We start from the raw sequence: 25,202 nt of genomic DNA, 5'->3' as shown, positions 1-25,202 counted from the left end.
TGGTACGTTTGTTACAGTTGTTGAACCTACAGTGACACATCATAATCACCCAAAGTCCATAATTTACCTTAGGATTCAGTCTTGGTGTTACATGTTCTGTGGGTTTGGTCAAATGAATAAGGATATGTATCATTGTTATAGTATCATACAGAGTATTTTCACTGCTCTAAAAGTCCCCCGTGTTCTACCTATTCATCGGCCGCCCTTCCCCAGACCCCTGGAAAACACTGATCTTTTTACTGTTTCCATAGTTTTACCTTTTCCACAATGTTATGTAATTGGAATCAGACAGTATGTAGCCTCTTCAGATTGGTTTCTTTCACTTAATAATATGCATTTAAGGTTCCTCCATGTCTTTTCATGGCTTGATAGCCCATTTCTTTTCAGTGATGAGTAACATTCTGTTGTCCGGATATACCTCAGTTTATTTATCCATTCACCTACTGAAGGACATCTTGGTTGCTTCCAAGTTTTGACAGTTACGAGTAAAGCCGCTCTAAACATCTGTATGCAGGCTTTTGTGTGGACATGAGTTTTCAGCTTCTCTGAGTAAATACCAAGGAGTGACATGCAATTGCTGGATTGTATGGTAGGAGTATGTTTAGTATTGTTAAGTAATTGCCAAAACTGTCTTCCAAAGTGATTACACAGTTTTGCATTCCCACCAGCAATGAATGAGTTCCTGTTGCTAAATATCCTTGGCAGCATTTGGTGTTGTCAGTGTTCCAGATTTTGACCATTTTAATAGGTGTATAATCATATTTCATTTTAATTTACATTTTCCTGATGACATATGATATGGAGCATCTTTTCATATGTTTATTTGCCATCGTTATATCTTCTTTTAGTGAGATGTTTGTTTAGATCGTTGGCCCATTTTTTAATCAGGTTGTTCATTTTCTTATTGTTGAGTTTTAAGAGTTCTTTGTATATTTGAATAACAGTCCTTTATCAAATGTGCCTTTTGCACATATTTTTCTCAGTCTATGACTTATCTTCTCATATTCTTGACATTGTCTTCTGCAGAGCAGAAGTATTTAATTTTAATGAAGTCTAGGTTGTCAGTTATTTTTTCATGGGTCATGCCTTTGGTGTTGTATTTGAAAAGTCTTCATCATTCCTAAGGTCATTAGGTTTTCTGTGGTATCTTCTGGGAGTTTTATAGTTTTGTGTTTTAAATTTAAGTCTGTGATTCATGTTGAATTAATTTTTGTGAAAGGTATAGGACTGTGTAGAATTTTTTTTTTTTGGCATGTGACTGTCCAGTTGGTCCAGTGCCATTTGTTAAGAAGTGTTTTTTTGTATGTATATATAATTATATCTAAATATATAATATATACTTAATCTAAATATATACTATAATATATAATATAATAATTATTAATATATAAAATAAATGTAGAATTCTTTCAATTTGATGAAACATGAATATCATTGAAGGTTAGATTCAATTGGGATATTTAAAAATTTTTAAATTTAGCCATCATGTATTAAGTACCTCTAATTTTCAAAGGGACACAATAAAAATAAGATGTCCAACAATAAAAGGGTCGAATACTTACGATTCAATGTATCAGCTAAGAAGTTTTACAGAAAATTTTTAATAAGAGTTAAGCAAAACAATTAAGGGGTAAAAGATGAGCATGAGTTGGGTAGGGAGGTCTGCCAGAGCCCTACAGCTTCAAGATTCTAAACCTAATGTTGAGACCTTGGTGTTGAGGGACGATTGAAATATTCTGGAGAATGTTACACTAGGCATCATGATATACAAGGGCTTTTGGTGTCAATGATCTGGCTTTGAGTCCTGGCTCTACCATTCATCAGATTTGACCTCTCAGTGTCCTCATCTAAAAGAGACAAAGTCACACTACTTTGTCCTTCCTCCCTCCCTCCCTCTTTCCTTTGCTCCCCACCACGCTGATTCTCTTCCTCTGCCTTGAGTATATAGTGAGCACCCACTGTGTTTCAGGGATGGTTTTAGGTGTGGGGATGTAAATGAAAAATTACAGTACTCCTTTTTAGGAAGTTTGTAGCCTTATAGGAAAACAGACACATGATAATGCAGTATGGTAGGTGTTATAATGGTGAAGTATGCCATATATAATTAAAAAGAAGTACCTATATTTGCTCAAGAATGTCATGAAAGAGTTTGAAGATGAGATTGTGTTTAAACTGAAACTCAGTAATGTGCAGACATTTGCCAAGTGGGTGTCAGGGATAAGGGTAGGTTGGATCAAATGAAAGCATTCAGACAGTGCCTGTGTTTTTTTTTTTTCCCATTATGGTTTATTATAAGATATTGAATATAGTTCCCTGTGCTGTACAGTAGGACCTTGTTGTTTATCTATTTTTTATATATAGCAATTTGTATCTGCTAATCCCAAACTCCTAACTTATCCCTCCCTGAACCCCTTTCCCCTTTGGTAACCATCATTTTGTTTTCTATGTCTGTGAGTCTGTTTCTGTTTCGTAGATAGGTTCATTTGTGTCATATTTTAGATTGTACATATAAGTGATATATGGTATTTATCTTTGTCTGACACACTTCACTTAGTATGATAATCTCTTAATCTCTAGGTCCATCCATGTTGCTGCAAATGGCATTATTTCATTCTTTTTTATGGTTGAGTAGTATTCCATATATATACCACATCTTATTTATCCATTCATTTAGGTTGCTTCCCATGTCTTGGCTATTATAAATAGTGCTGCTATGAACATAGCAGGTGCATATCTTTTCGAATTAAAGTTTTCTCCAGATATACACCCAAGAGTGGGATTGATGGGTCATATGGCAACTCTATTTTTAGTTTTTTAAGGAACCTCCATACTGTTTTCCGTAGTGGCTACACCAATTTACAGTCCCACCAACAGTGTAGGAGGGTTCCCTTTTCTCCACACCCTCTCCAGTGTTTATTATTTGTAGACTTTTTAATGATGGCCATTCTGACTGCTGTGAGGTGGTACCTCATTGTAGTTTTGATTTGCACTTCTCTAATAATTAGTAATATTGAGTATCTTTTCATGTGCCTATTGGCCATCTGTATGTCTTCTTTGGAGAAATATCTCTTTAGGTCTTCTGCCCATTTTTTGATTGGGTTGTTTGTTTTTTTGTTATAGAGTTGTATGAGCTATTCGTATATTTGGGAAATTTAAGCCCTTGTTGGTTGCATTGTTTGCAAATATTTTTTCCCAGTCTGTAGGTTGTCTTTTCATTTTGTTTATGGTTTCCTTTGCTGTGCAAAAGCTAATAAGTTTGATTAGATCCCATTTGTTTATTTTTGCTTTTATTTTTATTGCCTTGGGAGACTGACCTAAGAAAACATTGGTATGATTTATGTCAGAGAATGTTTTGCCCATGTCCTCTTCTAGGAGTTTTATGGTGTCGTGTCTTATATTTAAGCCTTTAAGCCATTTTGAGTTTATTTTTGTGTATGGTGTGAGGGTGTGTTCTAACTTCATTGATTTACATTGGCTGTCCAGCTCTCCCAACACCAGTTGCTGAAGAGACTGTCTTTTCTCCATTGTATATTCTTGCCTCCTTTGTCGAAGATTAATTGACCATAGGTATGTGGGTTTATTTCTGGGTTCTCTGTTCTGTTCCATTGATCCATATGTCTGTTTTTGTGCCAGTACCATGCTGTTTTACTGTAGTGCAGACAGTGCCTGTTTTTAGTAGGTTCTTGAACCTGTTTGTTTTCTCTTACCTCTCTCCCATACGCAGACCTGGATACTTAACAAAAAATACTATAAACCATTTATTGAGCTGCTATTCAGTCTGCTAAGCACTGTTCTAGGCATTTTATATTAATTATTTAGAATCTAGCAATAACTGTAGTAGACGTTTTTTATTCCTTGAAGATATTATTATCCCCAGTAGATAGATAAGGAAACTGGAGCACAGGGTTTTTTAATGTCTCTGGTCATGCAGTTTGAGGTTGTAAGTAGTAGGATTAGGATTCAAACCAGTATTCAAATCCAACTTTAATCCCTGCCTGCTTTCCATTATGTCACTTTAAATACCATTCCAGCAGTTTTGCCAGATTTAGTGTACCCTTCTCAGTTTTGAAGTACAGGCCAGATGAAGGGACTTAGTTAGGATTTACTTCAATATCAAGAAAAGTATAAAAATCTCATTATTTTTAATCCTATTTATGTGAAATTTAGTAATTTGACTGGGGCTAAACTGGATTTTATCTATTTACATAAAGCTCAGTAAACATTGACTTCTACCAGGCCACCATATTTCTTTTAGCTTCTATTTTCTTAAGGGATTTGAGTTAAGTAAGAACTAAAATCTTGAGAACGCGTAAAGGGAAATTTCAGCATTGACTGAAAAATAGTTACTCGTTCGTTTCGATCTCTGTCTACATAGACAGAGTGAAGTCATAGAATTAAAAATACATATTTTAAGAAAGGATAGAGACTTGTGTTCTATAACAGAAAGAAAAGGAGACCCACCCAACTGTAAGCAATTTGTCCATCGTTGTGTAACACATTAGTTGTTGGAGCCAAGACTAAGTCCCAGACCTCCTAATACTTAGTCCAGTGATATTTTTGTTGTGTTCTTATACGTACCTCAGGCTTAATGATTCCTGGGGTATCTTGACATGTAGATCAAAAGCATATAGTCCTTGGGGACTTCCCTGGTGGCACATTGGTTAAGAATCCACCTGCCAATGCAGGGGACACGGGTTCGAGCCCTGGTCCGGGAAGATCCCACATGCTGTGGAGCAACTAAGCCTGTGTGCCACAATTACTGAGCCTGCGCTCTAGAGCCCACGAGCCACAACTGCTGAGCCCGCATGCCACAACTACTGAAGCCCACGTGCCTAGAGCCCGTGCTCCGCAACAAGAGAAGCCACCGCAATGAGAAGCCTGCTCACTGCAACGAAGAGTAGCCCCTGCTCGCTACAACTAGAGAAAGCCCGTGTGCAGCAACGAAGACCCAATGCAGCCAAAAATAAATAAATAAATAAATTTATTTTTTAAAAAAAGCATATAGTCCTTAAGAGTCTTAACCGTTATTCATGCATATTATGTAATATCTCTGCTGCATATTGTGTAATAATTAACTGCCCTTCACTCATTGTATATTTTTCCACTGATACCTTAGAAAAAAATAGTCTTTGCCTCAGAAAAATATGTTAAAATATTGAAAAGAAGCAGAATATATTTGAATTTTCAGCTCTTTAGCCTCCTAATGTTATCTGATACTCCAGAATTTTTTTTTCTAACATATCTGTACCACCCAGCTTTATTGGACTGAAATTCTTCTACAACTTAATTTTAATTATATTCTTATTATTCTGCCTAACAATGAAGTGAATCACTTAAGTCTATTGTTATCATTAGAGTAAGTCAACTATCAAGAAGGTATCAAACAAAAATAAGCAAATGGGACCTAATGAAACTTAAAAGCTTTTGCATAGCAAAGGAAACCATAAACAAGACAAAATGACAACCCTCAGAATGGGAGAAAATATTTGCAAACGAAGCAACTGACAAAGGATTAATCTCCAAAATATACAAGCAGCTCATGCAGCTCAATATCAGAAAAACAAACAACCCAATCCAAAAATGGGCAGAAGACCTAAGAAGACGTTTCTCCAAAGAAGATATACAGATTGCCAACAAACACATTAAAGGATGCTCAACATCACTAATCATTAGAGAAATGCAAATCAAAACTACAATGAGGTATCACCTCACACCGGTCAGAATAGCCATCATCAAAAAATCTACAAACAATAAGTGTGGAGAAAAGGGAACCCTCTTGCACCGTTGGTGGGAATGTAAATTGATACAGCCACTATGGAGAACAATATGGAGGTTCCTTAAAAAACTAAAAATAGAACTACCATACGACCCAGCAATCCCACTACTGGGCATATACCCTGAGAAAACCATAATTCAAAAAGAGACATGTACCACAGTGTTCATTGCAGCACTATTTACAGTAGCCAGGACATGGAAGCAACCTAAGTGTCCATCGACAGATGAATGGATAAAGATGTGGCACATGTATACAATGAAATATTACTCAGCCATAAAAAGAAACAAAATTGAGTTATTTGTAGTGAGGTGGATGGAGTTAGAGTCTGTCATACAGAGTGAAGAAAGTCAGAAAGAGAAAAACAAATACCATATGCTAACACATATATATGGAATCTAAAAAAGAAAAAGGTTCCGAAGAACCTTAGGGGTAGGATAGGAATAAAGACACAGATGTAGAGAATGGACTTGAGGACACGGGGAGGGGGAAGGGTAAGCTGGGACGAAGTGAGAGAGTGGCATGGACATATATACACTACCAAATGTAAAATAGATAGCTAGTGGGAAGCAGCCACATAGCACAGGGAGATCAGCTCAGTGCTTTGTGACCACCTAGAGGGGTGGGATAGGGAGGGTGGGAGGGAGATGCAAGAGGGAGGAGATACGGGGATGTATGTATATGTATAGCTGATTCACTTTGTTATACAGCAGAAACTAACACACCATTGTAAAGCAATTATACACCTATAAAGATGTTTAAAAAAAAAAAAAAAAGGTATCAGTTGGCCTGTTCAAGGAGTGGTGGTTAAAAAAAATGCCAGATTTTGATTTTTAGAGTTGTTGTCTTCCAGCCGACAGTGTTAGATAATCTCTTCTGTGATGAAGCACTTGGAGCAGTCTTGCAAAGATGTTTGTACAACATCAGTATCCATTTACCAATAAAGTGTTCCATGGGGCAAGTAATAATTTATAGCAGGTGATATGTATGGCTCAGAATGTATTTTGCAAAACCAGTTCCTCCTTTCATTTTTAGTTTATTTGTAACCACCTCTTGCTAAGACTATGACAGTTACCTTGTAACAGGCATCCCCTGTAACAGACATACAATCCTCATGTCTCCACACATCCATGGCATTGCCAAAAAAGTGATATTTTTTTAAAACACAGATTTGATCTTGCAACTTATGAAAGCAAAACGTGTCAGTAGGTGTTTATTTTATACAGAATAAAATGCTTAGGATGTCAATAAATAATTTCCATTTTCTGGCTCTGACTTGCATTTTCCAGTCTCATTTATGGTTACCCTCTTCACCCTAATATACTTAAAGTAAGCTTCTTCCCTTCCCAAAATATCTGCTAAGTATCCTGCTGTACAAGCATAAGGTTAAACCATTAGCTCAGTTTGGATTACTGTTTTCACTCTCCATTGAAAGCTCACTCTTCATGCAAGGAGAAATGTACCTCATGTGTAAAAGCTTCTGTAATATGTATTCCATAAAATATGCTTCACCCAGTATAGGCCTCTCCTTGGCATTCCCTTTAGCTCTGGGAAATTTTCTCATACTATTCATTTAATAATTTATCTCCTCCATCTTCTGTATTTTCTTTCCCAGGACCTCTAATCCAAGGTTTGGGTATATTTCATTTGAGGGGATCCATTTATCCTATGTGCCTAGAGATTTTCTAAACTTTTATTTCCAACTCAATTTTTTTTAATTGTCTGAGAGTATTGTTAAAATTCTGATTGTTTTTGTTCTTGTTTTATTGATATTATATTGTCTCAAATATCTGTGGAGATAATAATTAGGTGGTGGATAAAATTTATTTTGTTCCCTCGTTTTTCTTGGCTTTTCTTCATTATGCTGTGTGTTTTGTGATTCTTGGTTGACCCTTCAGATATATGAATGAGGGGTAAGAATGAGGGATAGGAATGATTTAAGGTTGAGTGGGTAGGGAGACAGCTCTTGCACCTGTGGCTTCCTAATTGTCAGAATGAATAGAGGTTTTTGTGTAGGATCCAATTTTTCACAAGTTGTCTAGATACTTCCTTCAGTCTCTTAAGAGAAGGGCCTCACATTATTTGCATTGGGGTATTGTTTGCCTGTTTTCACATGTGTAGGTTGGAATAGGGGTGGGAAAATGAAACGGGCATCTAGTCCATATACAAACTTTCCATTAATCCTTCTGTTTTCGTTGTACATGTAGTGTCTCAGCACAGTCTCTCTGAGTTCTGTTAGGAATGCTGGTTCCTACTTCTGCAGCTCCTTTTATTAGTTTTCCTAGGGTATGGCTCCTTCAACTCAGTTGACCAGTCATCAGTCTTTCTAACTTCCAGAAATTTCTTTAAGTCTGCTTTCTCTTGATGGCACCCCTCTTATTCTCTTTCTTATTGTGAATTTATTTCTTTTTATTATTTTATTGTAGTTTTGATGCCTTTTAAAGAGTAACATGAGACATGTTTATTCAGCCTGCCATCTTAAATTGGAAGTCAGCTTATGTTTCCTAGAGAAGAAAATATACTCTTACTTCTAAGGAGAATCAAGTATAAAACTGTAGCAACACTTTATTGCTTTCCCAATCTAGTTGGAGAGAAAAAACATGCACCAAAAGAGATAAGTAATCTCATTACTAATTGGAACCTTGGGTAGAATACTTGGCAAATAAAGTTTAGTATTTGGACCACTGTCGTTTGACTCCGTGTTCCTGTCATTCTTTGAAAGTCATTTAAAAATGATTGGGAGGTGGGACTTCCCTGGCAGTCCAGTGGTTAAGACTCTGAGCTCCCACTGCAGGGAGCGCAGGTTCGATCCCTGGACGGGGAGCTAAGATCCCACATGCTGCGTGGTGCAGCCAAAATAAATAGATAAATAAATAAAATGATGGAGGATTTATGAGAACAATGTTCTCCTCTTTAAAAAAATGATTGGGAGGAGGAAAAGGATATAACAAGGAAATTGAGAGTCAGTATTTTTATAATTCTGTAATAAATTTTTTCAGAAATGAATTTTAAATTTTGGAGTAAAGGGAAGTGGGAGAAAGGGGAACCTTATTTGGTTGGAGGAAGAGGAACACAAATTAAAGGTGTTAGATGAGTTAACTTAATATGTGCACATTCAAAATTGGCCTGTCCCCTTTGTAAGTGCCTGATATCTTAGCAGGCATGTCAGCAGCTTCTAAATGCTTCTACAGTCATTTGGTCATTCCTTTGTTCATTTATTCATTCAATAATTGCGAGTCTTTCCTGTAGAAGATAAACGTCTATTTTGTCCAAACAAACGTTGCAGATGACAGTGTAAGCCCAAACACCAAATGTCTCGCCTTATGAAAGTCTTACACGTAGATTGAGCAAAAATCTACATAAATCTGCATTCTTGGTTCTCATAGGCAGAACATCATGAATTGTGAGGCATATCAACGAGTGATTAGAGAATATTGGAAGAAGGAAGAAGAAGAAAAATAGATCCATATTAACTTCTGAATGTAGTCAGAGAATAATGTTATTACCATGAACCATTATAATCCTATCAGCATTTTATTCCAAAGGTATCATGCACAGTGTCACCTTGACACTAAAAGAAGTTATTTTATGTAGCAGAAGTAGGAGCTGGGAAATTTGACTTGGCATGAGCAATTCACTTAACCCCTTAGAGTTCAGTCCACCTTTTTTTTTCAAGTGAGGGTTGGACTAAATAATGATTAATGATCTTACTGATGCTAAATCTATGATTCTTTTAAGTACTTATTGAATGATAATTGTTTGCAGGCATTAGGCTAAGTCCTCTGGGAAATACTAAGATACATATCACAGTCCCTGACCTTCAGGAGAAGAGAAATCCAAAAGAGCAAATAAAAGTAAGGCATACACAAATATCTGCATTACACAGCAGTGTATTATAAAAACTATATAGAAGAATCAATTAAGTGAAAGAGGAGAGAATTTCCAACTTTGGCAATTGAGGATGATTGCAAAAAGGATCATATGAATTATGCCTTGAATCTTGAGTAAGATTTTGATAGACAGCTATGACTAAGAGAATAATGCATCCCCACCAGCCTAAGTTGGAGTACAGAGATGAGAAAACATGAAATGTGCTTAGGGAAGTACAAGTCAGCCAGCTTTATTAGAGTAATGGGAAAGGAAGTGGAAAATATACCTAGAGGTAACATTATGAGTGTTCTTACCTACAATTTAAGGGAAGTATTGTAGATTTTTGAGACAGGAGACCAACAGGCTAAGATTTATTCAGAGAAGATATGCAGGTGTGGCAGATGCTAAGGAGTAGGGAGGAGACTTGTTGCTGAAATAATAATGAAGAAACTATTACACTCATCCAGGTAGGAGGTAGTTAGGACCAGAAGTAGGGCAGTGGCAATCCAATGAAATGGTTGGGGCAGATGAAAGTAAGAATGCGCATGATTCAATAAATGGTTGGGTAAAACTAAGGATTGAAACCAGTATGACTGGAAAAATGGAGGCACCTTTAATAAAAATTGCCAAGGCAAGGGGAGAAGTTGATTTTTGTGAAGAAATAAAATAAGCTAATTCCCCACCTTTAACAAATCTTTCCCACTTATGTAGCAGCAATTTTGGTGTAATAGCAAAGATAGAATTCTCTGCGAATTCTTGTCCTTTTCTTGCAAAGCCATTATAGTTTCTTACGGATATTATTATTATTATTGTCAATTATTGTGAATGTAAATTGCCTTATGTACTCATTTGGGGAAGGAGGGGAGTATATGATAGAATGGGGGAAAAAAGTATTCTTTCAGAATATCGTGAAGAATAGCCAGAAGTTAGTTAAGAGCAGGATTTTACTTTAGATTCGGAAATGCAGTTCACTTACAAATGATACCTACCAAAAATTGTAATAATGGAAAATGAAATCAAATTAAGTGTGCCAATACACTAGGAACTATGAGGAAATAAGTGACAGAATTTTGATTATAGAAACAAAGCATGAACATATGATAGCTCTAATTAAAACTGCTATCCCTCCCTTCTCTTAATTGCAGTAGTTGACCCTATGCGCCACTTCATCTGATTTGATAATCTGCACTTTTTAGAGTGGGGAGTAAGAAAGGAAATGAAAGCAAAGGACTGTTTATAATTAGTGAGGAGAGAGCTTAGGAGAAAAAAATAGAAGATTTGGAAATATTATATAAAGCTTTAAAAACAATAATTTAAAAAAAATTTTACAGCATGTAGGCAGTTGTGATATTTTTTTTCTTCTAATTCCTACACAGCATCAGAGAGCAGAAAAGGTGCTGCCAAATTACACTTCCACGTGCAGGCTTTCTCAGTGTCAGAAGACCTGCACTAGAAACTGGTTAAAACCCCTGTTTTCATGTGCCATATTACTTTCATAATGAAGAGTCTCCTTTTGCATTGAAATTTGAAGTGTTGTTTTTATCTTTTCCATGTAATTATTTGGTTATATGTAATTATTTACCTGCCTTTAGAGTCATGAACTTGGGAAGGGTGGAGATTTTTCTGGTCCAGCATTTCCCTAAGTATGTTAGTCATCTGTAGTTATAAAAAAAAGGTCTCTGGGATCAATTAGGTTGGGAAATTCCTGAGTTAAACACAGTTAAACAAGATTTTTATTTCAGTGGAGGTTGGGGAGGGTATGAAATCTCAGAGACTTTAATATGCTAATATGATCCAACTAAGAAGAAACTAGGTGTAGCAATTCACAAACTTATTTGACCACCAGATCCTTTTTTCATGGAATCTTTTTCAGGACCATTGTTCCTCTGAACACATGAGGGGAAACTCAAATTCCTTAATTTTACAGATTAAACAGAAAAGAGAGAAATGGCTCATTCAAAGTTGCATGCCTGTTTTCTTAAAGAACTGGACTTGAACCAGGGTCTCCTACCTGCTGTATTCAGATTTGCTTCCTTTTGCCCCCAAATTCAGAAAAGTCTTGAAGAACTACATGGTACTCAAAATTAGATCTGTAAGATGTACACAAGGGGATTTGAAGAAATAAATAAAATTAGAATGATTTACTTATTTTAATATAGTTTAAATTGGCACATTGACTTTGATGAAGAGTTAGATTGAAAGAGCCAATTATTTGTAACCAAAGTTACACTTTTCCAATCAGGAAACTTTTTTTTTTTTTTTTTGGTAAAAACCAAGTATCTTTCAAATTACAAAAAGCTCAAACAGCACAATAATGTGTGTACGCAAAAGCTTCCCCACTTTCCCAAAAAAGGACTAGAGAAAAATGACTGTTCATGATTTGCTGTCGATTGTTCCAGACCCCATTGCTACATAAGTAAACTTGTATCTTTTAAACACTTCTCTACATAGATGGTGTTATGGTAGACACACTGTTCTTTACCCTTACTTTTTTTACTCATCAGTATTACATGTTTATCTTCCCCACATTAATACATATAGATCTTTTAATGGCTCAATAGTGTTACATTATATACTTCTACTATCATTTATTTCATCAGTTTCCCATTGATGGACCTTAGGGTAGCTGTAATTTTCTACCAGGCAGCAGTGCCGTAGTGAATTTTGATATAGGTTTTTGTGTGTGATGGGGGTGGAGGGACCTTTGTGTGAGTATGTCTATAGGAGAGTCCTTGAAGTGGAATTGCTGGGTCAAAAAATACACACATTAAAATTTTTGTAAGTATTGCCAAATTCCTTTAAAAACGGTATTAGTTTATTCTCCCACTGCCAGCATTACAACAGGAAACTTTTAAATGGTATGCCTTTCACTGAACTTTAAAAAAAAAGATTATATACTTAGCAATGAATAACTGGGGATATCTTGCTGTGTTAATCTTAAAATCACAGAGATAATTTATAAAACATTAATAATCATGATCTCTCTTTCTCTCTCCCTCCCTCCCCTGCTCTTCTCAGAGCAAATTATTCATGGAAGGATTTAGAAGCCTAAAAGAAGGAGAACCAGTGGAGTTCACATTTAAAAAATCTTCCAAAGGCCTTGAATCAATACGGGTAACAGGACCTGGTGGGAGCCCCTGCTTAGGAAGTGAAAGAAGACCCAAAGGGAAGACACTACAAAAAAGAAAACCAAAGGGAGACAGGTAATCATTTTACCTTGTTAGCCTGTGAGTTCATTGTACTTGGAAAAGATTTCTAAAATTTTAATTTATATTTTTATTATGTTATTAAATCTAGCCACAATAAAATAAAATGCAACCACTGAGTAATTGAATGGAATTTATCAGAAATATAGGCTATCTTGCAACTTGAACTCTCTGCAGAATATACTTAACTGAGCCTTCAGCATTGCGCACTAGACAGTCTCCCAACCATTATTTCTGCCAGACTGTTCAGAGACCACAAATGGGAAGTTGAAGTTCCCAACAGACAAAGGTGCCCTTCTGTACATCTTAACACCTCACCTGTTTTTTCAAATGAAAATACGTTTATTATTTTGTCTGTTTTGAAAAGATAACTCACTACAGAAAATTCAAATATAAAAAAATCACTGGAAATGTTAACTGCAGGTGGGAATCATAATATATATGCAGTATTTTTGAAACTTGCATTTTTTTTTCACTTAGAAGTATATGGTGGAACATTCCATGTTAGTCTTCAGCACCTGCATAAATTCCCACTGTGTGAATGTACCAAAATTTAAACAAGGCTATGTTAAATTAATTTAATTGTTAAATTCAGGCTATTTCCAATATTTTAAATTTATCAATAGCACCATAGTAAGAATCCTTATATGTACATTTTTTAAAAAACTGTCTGATTATATCATAAGGGATAAATACCTAGTACTGAAAAAATCTGGATCAAAAACTATGCACTTTAAAAATTTTGATATCTGTTTCCAAACTGCTCTTCAGAAATGGTTAGGGCCAATGTACAACCCCTTTAAAATTGAGACTACTCATTGAATAATGTCATCTTTTAAATCTTTTCCAATTACATAGGTTAAGAAATGCAGCTTACTTTTTTTCTTTGGATCCTTTGACTAAGGTTAAATATATTTTTATATGTTAATTTTCATTTTTATTTTTTTCTTCTGTGAATTGCATGATTCTTTGTCCTTTGCTTATTTTTCCACTGAGATATTCATTTGCTATTGTTTATTTCTAACTTCTCTCTTTAGAAAAAATATCTCAGTTTTCCTCTTTCCTATGCTGGGAAAAACTCAGTTCTTCCATATTATGTTTCTCTCCTGTGTGTCTCCATTACTTTTACACAGACTGCTTCACTTCTGGTCACCAAATTTGTGGAGGTTTTTCCCCACACCAAGCAATTCTCCACAATGCCAGCTGGGTGTCCTACAATTTAACTCAATTCTGGCACTGTCTACCTGGAGATAATGTCGGGTCCCATAGGTTAAGGGCTCAGTCCCACAAGACTGTCCCACCACATTTCAGATGCCAGTTGCAAGTAACCCAGGTTACCTGCAACTTCTGTCTGAGTTGGCTACAAATCAGAGGTTTCCACGACCCTCTCCTCAGGTTTGTTTGGTTTGCTAGAGCAGCTCACAGAACTCAGGGAAATGCTTACATTTACCAGTTTATCAAGGTTATGATAACAGCAAATAAAGGATACAGATGAACAACCAGATAAACAGATACATAGAGTGAGGTCTTGAGGGTCCCGAGCATAGGAGCTTCTGTTCCCAGGGGGTTGGAGTGCTTCACCCTCCCAGTGTGGATATGTTCGCCAACCTGGAAGCCCTCTGCATTTTGTACTTTGGGGATTTTACAGAGGCTTCATCACATAGGCTTGATTTTCAACCCCTTTCCCTTCTCAAGAAAACTGGGGGTGGGGCTGAAAATTCCAAGCTTCTAATCATAGCTTGGTCTTTCCAGTGATCAGCCCTCGGTCTTTCCAGTGATCAGCCCTCACTCAGGAGCCATCCAGGAGCCCACCCAGTGTCAACTCATTAGAACAGAAGACCCTCCTATCACCCAGGAAATTACAAGGGTTTCAGGAGCCCTGTATCAGGAACAGAGGTCAAAGACTGATATTAGAAAAAGAGGTGCTTCTAGTGTTCTTATCACTTAGGAAATTACAAGGGTTTTAGGAGCTCTGTGCCAGGAACCAGGGGCAGAGACCAATATATATTTCCTGTTATCTCACATTCTCTTTGTATATTTACCATGTTAATCTTTTGTCTCAAATATATAGGAAGTATCTTTTTCAGCTTGTGAAATATATGCGTGCGTGCCTGCACACACGCACACACGCACACACACACACACACACACACACACACAATGGACTATTACTCAGCCATAAAAAAGAATGGAATCTTGCCATTTGTGGCAACATGGATGGACCTCGATGGCATTACTCTAAGTAAAATACTATATACAGATGCTATACATCTGTAATATATTTTAAAACTTTAAACAGTTTCCACAAAGGTGTGAGGTAACATCTCGTGGTGGTTTTGATTTGCACATGTCTGATGATTAGCAATGGTGAGTCTGTATGTCTTCTTTGGAAAAATGTCTAGTCAGGTATTTTGCTCATTTTTAATGGGGTTGTTTGGTTTGTTTGTTTGTTTTGATATTGAGTTGTATGAACTATTTATATATTTTGGATATTGACACCTTCTCGATCATATCATTTGCAAATATTTTCTCCCATTCAGTAGGTTGTCTTTTCATTTGTCAATGGTATCCTTTGTTGTGCAAAAGCTTTTAAGTTTAATTAGGTCCCATTTGTTTATTTTTGCTTTTGTTTCCTTTACCTTAGGGGAGAGATCCAAAAAAATATTGCTAGAGTTAATGTCAAAGGGTGTTCTCCCTATGTTTTCTTCTAGGAGTTTTATGGCTTCCAGTCTTACATTTAGGTCTTTAATGCATTTTGAGTTTATTTTTGTATATGATGTGAGAAAATGTTCTAATTTCATTGTTTTACATGTTGCTGTCCAGTTTTCCCAGCACCTCTTACTGAAGAGACTGTCTTGCCCCCATTGTGTATTTTTGCCTCCTTTGTCATAGATTAATGGACTGTGGGGGGTTTATTTCTGGACTTTCTATCCTGTTCCATTGATCTAGGTGTCTGTTTTTGTGCCAGTACCATGCTCTTTTGATGGTAGGTTTGTAGTCTGAAGTCAGGGAGCATGATTCCTCTAGTTCAATTCTTCTTTCTCAAGATTGTTTTGGTTATTCAGGGTCTTTTGTGTTTCCATACAGATTTTAAAATTATTTGTTCTAGTTCTGTGAAAAATGCCATTGGCATTTTGATAGAGATTGCATTGAATCTGTAGATTGTCTTGGGTACTATGGTCATTTTAACAATATTAATTCTTCCAGTCCATGAACATGGTATATCTTTCTGTTTGTATCCTCTTCAGTTTCTTTCATCAGTGTCTTATAGTTTTCTGATTACAGATCTTTTACCTCCTTAGTTAGATTTATGCTTAGGTACTTTATTCTTTTTGCTGTGATTGTAAATGGCCTCTGCCCATTTTTAAATTGGATTGCTTGTTTGCTTTTGACTGGTATGAATCCTTTATATTCTTTGGATATTAACCCCTTATCAGATAGATGATTTGCAAATATTTTCTCCCACTCTGTAGGTTGCCTTTTTTGTTAATTGTTTCCTTTGCTGTGCAGAAGCTTTTTAGTTTGATACAGTTCCATTTGTTTTTTGCTTTTGTTGCCTTTGCTTTTGGTGTCAAATATAAGAAATCATTGACAAGACCGTTGTCAAAGAGCTTAAGGCTTATATTTCCTACTAGGAGTTTTGTATTTCAGGTCTTATGTTCAAGTTTTCAATCTCTTTTGAATTGGTTTTTTATTTCAGGTCTTATGTTCAAGTTTTCAATCTCTTTTGAATTGGTTTTCCTGTATGGTGTAAGGTAGTAGTGCAGTTTCAGTCCTTTGCATGTGACTCTCCAGTTTTCTCAGCACCATTTATTGAAGAGACTATCCTTTCTGCATTGTATATTTGTGGTTCCTTTGTTGTAAATTAATTGACCACATATGTGTGGGTTTATTTCTTAGCTCTCTGTTTTGTTCCATAATCTATGTTTCTGTTTTTATGACAAATGCTTAAGTACTGCTTGAGTACTATTGCTTTGTAATGCAGTTTGAAATCAGGGAGTGTGACACCTCCAGATTTTTGTACTTTCTCAAGATTGTTTTGGCTATTCTGGGTCTTTTGTGGTTCCATACAAATTTTAGGGTTGTTTGTACTATTTCTGTGCAAAATTCCATTGTAACTTTAGTAAGGATTGCATTGAATCTGTAGATCACTTTGGGTGATATGGACTTCTTTTTTTTTTTTTTTTTGGACTTCTTAATAGTATTAATTCTTCTAATCCATGAGCACAGAAATCTTTCCATTTATTTGTGTTTTATTCAATTTTTTTTTAATTATTCATTTTCTTTCATCAGTGTCATGTAGTTTTTAGTGTATAGATATTTCACCTCTTTGGTTACATTTATTCCTAGGGATTTTCATTCTTTTTCATGCAGTTGTAAATGGGGTTGTTTTCTTAATTTTCCTTTTTGATAGCTAGTTGTTAGTATATAAAAATTAACTGATTTTTGTATATTGAGTTTTTATCCTGCAAATTTATTTAATTCATTTTTTAGTTCTAACAGTGTTTTGGTGTAGTCTTTGGAGGTTTCTATGTGCAATACCATGTTATCTGCAAGTGGAGACAATTTTATTTTTTCTTTCCAATTTGGAATGCTTTTCTTTCTTTTTCTTATGTTAACTGCTCTGTCTAGGACTTCTGGTACTATGTGAATCAGGTGGCAAGAATGGGTGTTTTTGTGTTGTTCCTGATCTTAGAGGAAAGCTCTCGGCTTCTCACCATTGTATGATGTTAGCTGTGTCATATATGGCCCTTATTATGTTGAGGTACATTCTCTATACCTACTTTATTGAAAGTTCTTACCATGAATAGGTGTTGAATTTTGCCAAATGCTTTTTCTGCATCTACTGAGATAATCATGGTTTTTATCCTTCATTTTTGTTAACATGGTATATATCACATTGATTGATTTGCAGATGTTGAATCATCCTTGTATTTCTGGAATAAATCCCACTTGATAGTGATGTAGGACCCTTTTAATCTATTGTTGAATTTTGGTTTTCTAATAGTTTGTTGAGGATTTTGCATCTATGTTCATCTGGGATATTGACCTGTCATTTTCTTTTCTCATAGTATTCATGTCTGGTTTTGGTATCAGGGTAATGCTGGTCTCATAAGATGAGTTTGGAAGTGTTCCCTCCTCTTCTATTTTTGGGAAGAGTTTAAGGATTGATATTAATTCTTCTTTAAATGTTTAGTAGAATTCACCAATGAAGCCACGTGGTCGTGGACTTTTTTGTTTTTCAGATGTTTTTGATTACTGATTCAGTCTCCTTACTAGTAATTCGTATGCTCAGATTTTCTATTTCTTCATGTTCTAGGCTTGGTAGATTGCATGTTTCTTGAAATTTATCCATTTCTTTTAGTTTATTCAATTTGTTGGCTTATAATTGCTCATGGTAGTCTTTTATAATCCTTTGTATTTCTGTTGTATCAGTTGTAATGTCTTCTCTTTCATTTCCAATTTTATTTATTTGGGTTCTCTCTCTTCCTCTCTCTGAAGTTTAGCCTCAAGCTTTGTCTATTCTGTATATCTTTTCAAAATATCAATTCTTAGTTTCATATATCTTTTCTATTGTCTTTTTAGTCTCTATTTCATTTATTTCCACTGTGGTCTTTATTTTCTTCCTTCTCCTAATTTGGGCTTAGTTCATTTGTAATCTTTTGAAATTAGCTTTTTTTACTCAACATAATGGCTTTGAAATTCATCCAGACTTTTGAGTGTATCAATATAGTATTCCCCCCTTATCCATAATTTTGCTTTCTGGGGTTTCAGTTATCCATGGTCATCAACTGTCAAAAATATTAAATGGAAAATTCCAGAAATAAACAATTGGTAAGTTTTAAACTGTGCAGTGTTCTGAGTAGTATGATGAAATCTTGCACCATTTGCTTTGTTCCATCCAGATCTGGATCATCCCTTTGTCCAGCATACACTGTCCATTAGTCAGTTAGCAGCCATCTTGGGTATCAGTTTGACTATCATGATATCTCAGTGTGTGTGTTCAAATAACCCTTTTTTTACTCAATAATGGCTCCAAAGCACAGGAGTAGTGATGCTGGCAATTTGGATATGCCAAAGAGCAGCCTCAGAGTGCTTCTTCTAAGTGAAAAGGAGAAAGTTCTTGACTTAATCAGGAAAAAAAAATCATGTGCTAAGGTTGCTAAGATATGATATGAAGGAATCTTCTATCTGTGAAATTGTGAAGAAGGAAAAAGAAATTTGTGATAGTTTCGCTGTTGCACCCCAAGCTGCAAAAGTTATGGCCACAGTGCATGATAAGTGCATAGTTAAAATGGGAAAGGCATTAAATTTATACAATAAGATGTTTTGAGAGAGAGATATTCATATAGCTTTTATTATAGTATATTATAATGTTTCTATCTTACTATTAGTAATTATTGTAAAATCCAGAAAACTGGATTGTTTTCTTATTGTTGCATTTTGAGAGCTCTTTATATAAATTGTGGATATAAGTCCTTAGATTTGTGATTTGCAAATATTTTTTCTGAGTTTGTGGTTTATCGTTCCAATCTCTTAAGTATCTCTCACAGAGCAAAAGTTTTAAATTTTGATAAAGACGTTTATCAATCTTTTATTTTTTGTCATGTTTAAAAAATCTTTGATTAACTCCAAATTTGATTAATCACAGAGTTTTTTTCCCCTGTGTGAGGTGTGAGGTTGAGGTCTAGGCTCATTTTTCACCTGTGAATAATATGAATTGTTCAAACACCATCTGTTGAAAACTATATCTTTTCTCTTGAAATGTTTTTAAATTAGAAAGTTTAATTTCTGTTATTTCAGGTTAAAAAATTAAAGCTCTAAAGTGTTTATTTTAACAAATTCAAACTTTGGTTTCGTCACTCAAGAGAACTTATTTGTTCTATATATATATACATCTATATATAGAACCATATTTTTGTGAAGATTTATGTTTCAGTGGTAAGAAATAAAAAATAATTTTAAAGATTCTATCTTAATTTTAAGTAAACTATTTGCAAAAGAAAGTGGGTTTACTTTTTACTGTCTTAATTCTGCTGAATTTAGTATGCTGTTACTAGTGTCCAGCTACGTAATAGCAGTAAATGTTAACTTGTTTTATTTTAAATCCTCTATGTTTAAAATATTTTCTTAAAATTTTAAATGAAATAATTTTTGACTTATATTTGCTGTTTACTTTTTCTTTTGTTCATTATCAGAAGAGTAAAGAGATTTAATGACCTTATAAAAGCTCTCTTTATACTAACATGAAGGTTGTTGTTAGTAAAAGATTTAAAAACTTTCTTCTTATTCTGAAAAACTGGCGTATATTTTGGTATCTTTTTATTCTTTAAAGAGCTACAATTTACTATGAGGAAAAAGAAGTAACTTCTAACAGAATGAAATTGTGGGGGAAGATAGTAGAATGAGGATTTTATTTATTTGTCACTATCTTATTTATATGAAATAATCATGTCAACCTGTAATATAGAATTAAATATTTTATATAATAAAATTTCAGTTTGTATTAACATATGTGTTATTAGTAAAAATGATGTGGACTGAAACAAATGGTCTGGAAATGTTTCTATGTAGATTAAATTATTTTAATACTTAATAATTAAAGAATAAAAATATGTGTAATTTAAAAAAATATTTGAAATGCATATATGCATGATAGGTATAAATATGTTAGATATATACATATAATTTTGTGTTCTTTTATTTATGGTTTTTTTTAACCTCCTTTTTTATTGTAATTTTCTTCTAGCATAGTGACTGTCTTCTTTGTTCTCAACCTTCCACATCTTTTGACCCAACCGCACAGTGCAAGAAGTGCTATTCATAATAATGCAAGTTCCCTTTCAACAATGTTGACTTGAGATTTTTAAAATAACTTAGAAAATAATACCAACGTTCTATTGCTTTCATTCCATTTCAGGCAATAATACGTTTGCATCACTGCATTAGCACATGAGTAAGCTTCTTGATTTTCTACATGAGTTGAACTTTTAATGTATTTTGTTTAGAAAGAAGGTCAATTGTTATGATGTTCAGTATTACTGCTTTTGGCATGGAAGTGTAGGAAATTCATTTGTTCATGTTAGAAAGACTTGTTAATTTATCATTTTTAAGATGCTCTTCATTTAGACTTAAAAACTGATTATGAAATTTGACATTTCTTATAGTCTAGTATTAAAATGGTGTTAGAATGGTACATTATGTTATATTTACCATTTATGGCCAGAAAGACCAAAGTGAACGTAAATAGAAACTCATTATATATGTCTAAATTATTCTCAGCTCAGAAGGGCTAACTTGCCTTTTTTAAAAAAATTAAAGATGTATGATAGAAGAGTTATTTTTACAGGGTCCTAGTTTTGTGGTTTCAAATTTTTTAATTTGCAAGAAGATTTGGAAGCCATAAAAATTTTGCTTTTGTCTGTCCTCGCTGAAGGACTGTATATTTTCACCTGTTTATTAAAAAGAAAAAATACTTATTTAATGCCCTCATTCACCTTTAGAGCAAGTGAGCTCAAAACTATCTAGTGGTAACCCTCCTCCACCCCCTCCCCATCTACCTCTATGGCAGTATAATCTCTTCCACTCATTATCTCTGTGGTATAATTTGAAGTTTCCCAGGTACTTTATAGTTAGGAATTCTAGTTCTATATTTTTGAAATCCACATAGCATTCCTGGAAACAATAAAGCTGTACTCAGGTTTATGGTACCATTTTATTAAGGATATCTGTTTTATATTAAAAGTTCTTTCCATGATTTTATTTTCATATTTATTATGTCCCAGAACCTGCTCCCAAAAGAAAAAGAAAAATGCTCTTTAGGTGCGGGAGATGTTTGAAAAATGTAAATCAACGAATTCCAATAAATAACTGTTTCACCCTGATACTTGTGTGATTAGATTTAGGAATTTGCTGTTTAGTAGGTTCCTATTGTGGAAGAGAAATCTCTCAGGCATGAATTGATAGTCCAGATCCTTTGAGGTCTGTCTATTCTGACCTATGACCCCTATTCTTACAAGGTCAACATCTGAGGGCAGGAGATTAAGGCGGTTTAAAGACCGGAATGGTAAATGGAATGGAAAAATTAGCCAGCACATTTTGGGTGCAAAACATCAAAGTCATCAAATAGTTTGCTTATTTTAAACCTGGCTTGTGGTTGTAACAAGCTAATTTTACTGTGTTTGTTGGAATCAGAAAAATTTAATAATCATAATTCACTACAAGATTCTATTTATATAATGTTAACTATATAATACAAATTAAGTTAATAAAGCTTAATCTCAAAGTATCAGGAAATGCAAAAATAATTTGTCACAGTTTCAATACATTTTAGTTTTTCATTCAGCTTAGATGCTTAATTTAAATCGAAATTGGGAAAATATTTACCTTAGCTTTTACTATGAAATAATTTTATCAGCAGTTGAATGAAATATATATTCAATTATATATAATTTAAAGTGACTGAGGATTTAGTTGTAATTATATACTATTGACATAAGAAAAATCTATTTTTAAAACACAGAGATAGAAAACAGAAGAAAGTAAATTGGTTAAGCAGAGACAATTTCCTTTTTTCCCTTTCCTTTTTTCCCTCCCATTCTTAGACTTTGCTCTTTTATATTTTACCTCTTTCCCACTTATGTCTTTAATTGTATGCTCTTCATTGTAATTTCAAAATAGACTTTAAATCTTAGTTCCTAAGTTTTGGTCCCTTGTAAGCAATTCCCCACAACCCTATATTTTACATTTGTTTGTATCCTGGACAGCTGTGAATCTGCATCTTCTGCTTCTTACTAATGACTGGCAAGGGCTGGAGTTGAATAACTGAACTGTTGCATCCACGTTTCCATTCATTCATACAGTGACTAAGAAAATTAGCAAAACCAGTGGAATACCCAAGTCTCCTTAATTCTGCATTTTTTAATTCTACCCCAAATTTTCCTTATTATATACCTAATTTTAGGGTGGTTTCCTTTCTTCTTGTGATTATTTGGCCAGAGATCTCTTAATGAGGCAATTATGGTTGTTTCCTTCATTCACATTATCTTAGCAGATGCTCTCCCTGCTGTGACCTCTGTTCAGACTGGGCAGACAATGTGCCATTCTCATCACCCACCACAAGACATTGTGTGGGCAGAGCTTCATTTGGCGCTGCATAGGTCTCCCAAGTTGCCTGATGAGAATGGTCAGAAGCCAAGTGGCAAATAATCACAATTTTAGGTTGATTCTCTGATTGCCGTTTTATTCTAAGCAAAATAAATAGTAAAATAATGCCTATAGAAAAGAAATGGGCCAGAAGCAACTTATAATATAACAAGTAGAAATTGTGGGTTTAAGAAGTAACTTTACATAGCTTCCTTACTTTAGACTGGTCTTGGTGAAAATAAGATTATTTATTGTATGGTTTTAATACAAGGGATTATGAAAAATGGCTAATACTTTTAAACTTGGAGATCCTTTCAAAAAAGGAAATTAATTTAGCCTTTAATACTAAGTATGTATATTTTTAATGAACATACAACATTGTTCAGAGTGTTACTTTTAAACTTTAAAAAACATAAATCCTCATGCTTATATCTGCTAGGAGATCCAGTCTGTTCCTGTTTGAACAATAAGGGCTGATTAAGATGAAGACTAATCAACAGAAAATGTCTATACTTCATACTGCCAAATCCCTCCACTGAAATACTAGTCCTGTGCCCCAAGCCCAAGTGCCATTTCCAGAGAATTACAAAGTTGTTAGCAGCCTTCAGCTAGCCTTTCTTTATTCTCCATTAATAAGGAAGTACAAGTCAAATTCAGTTCTTATGAACTTGAAGAGCCTTTTGCAAAGCTCCTTCTAAACTTACACTGGAATTTTTGTTTTTTGAAATTTGGTTAAAATAAACATATTAAGAGCTATGACTTGAATTATTCTCATATGATAAAGAGATTGTTCTTTTTGTTGGTGTAGATAGGATCACCAAATTTTAATAAATAGATTTTAATATGCTTGCACTTATCAATAGGAAGTAGTAATTTAGTAAGACAGTTTCCACTTCTGTAAAATCAGATTCATAATAAATTTCCATATAAAGTAAAAATTTTAACATATGCATTTTCATATAATGAAGAACTACCTGTAAAGTATAGATACTTTGGATATAAGCAGAGAACAAATATTAAATTTAGAAAATGTTTTTGTAAAGGGGAAAATGTTCTCTTAAAAGAAAATCTAGAACAAGTCAAGCAAGAAGTCAAGAATTTTGACCTCTAAAACTTTAAGTTTAAAATTTTTCTTTAAGTCTTGTCTGTTGTATGATTATTTTAAATATATGGGCTAATAAGGATCAAAGTCAAATGTTTCCTTTCCTTTTGGGATAGAGAGTTAATATTATCTATAGTTTTTGTAATTATTTTTAAAACTCAGTTTTTCAAGAATCTTCTACTAAGGACAACTGAATTTCATAGATATCCTCATTAACTGGGAAAGCAGGTATATGATCATGGTTAGAGGAGCTCAGTTGCCTGTGCTAAATTTGAACCAGGGTCTCTTTATACCTAGCCTGCTTCCTCACTTCTATACTGTTACAAATAAAAGCCTCTGGGGACAGTGATTTTTTCTTTTAATAGGATCATTGTATGGAACTGCTATTAAGTCATTTCTTTCTTTTTCCTACTTGGCTGACTTGAGATTCTGTTCTCTGATTTAAGCAGTTGCTTTTAGTCCTCTCAGTTTTAATAGCCCATCTAGAGTCCCCTCTTGGGTTTGTTATTGATACTACTGGAGGTGCTACCAATGCAATTAGAGAAGAAAACTAAATAAAAGATCTAAGGATTGGAAAAGAAGAAAGCAAATGCTTTGTTATTCACATCAATATGATTTTATATCCATGGTTATCCATAGATAAATTATTGGAATAATTGGAATAAATTTAAAAATTTAGCAAGATTGCTAGTTATAAATTCAATACACAAAAGTCAAACTAAGAACAAATGAATATCTGGAATGTAAGGAGAGTGCTACATCCTAGGAATTCGCAACTAGAAACTGGTATTTTAAAAAGGGTTTGCTGAGACTTCCCTGGTGGCACAGTGGTTAAGAATCTGCCTGCCAATGCAGGAGACATGGGTTCGGGCCATGGTCCGGGAAGATCCCACATGCCATGGAGCAACTAAGCCCGTGCGCCACGACTACTGAGCCTGCGCTCTAGAGCCCATGAGCCACAACCACTGAGCCTGCGTGCTACAACTACTGAAGCCCACATGCCTAGAGCCTATGCTCTGCAACAAGAGAAACCACCACAATGAGAAGCCCGTGCACTGCTATGAAGAGTAACCCCCACTCGCCACAACTAGAGAAAGCCTGTGCA

General features: G+C 34.7%; 1 protein-coding gene across 1 annotated transcript in view; it reads left to right on the top strand.

Moving 5' to 3' along the window:
* The window catches only part of LIN28B (lin-28 homolog B), a gene marked incomplete at its 5' end in the record, with an annotated part of 121,481 nt that overhangs the window by 53,929 nt on the left and 42,350 nt on the right, over window positions 1-25,202 (top strand). The window contains one exon of the mRNA XM_082405183.1: window positions 12,662-12,846. Within this exon, the coding sequence (XP_082261309.1) occupies window positions 12,662-12,846 (185 nt within the window). The remainder of the gene's footprint in view (window positions 1-12,661; window positions 12,847-25,202) is intronic.

This window comes from Balaenoptera borealis, assembly GCF_965194805.1.
Source record: "Balaenoptera borealis genome assembly, chromosome: 9".
Lineage (NCBI taxonomy): Eukaryota > Metazoa > Chordata > Mammalia > Artiodactyla > Balaenopteridae > Balaenoptera > Balaenoptera borealis.
This window is presented reverse-complemented; position numbering and strand designations above follow the sequence as displayed.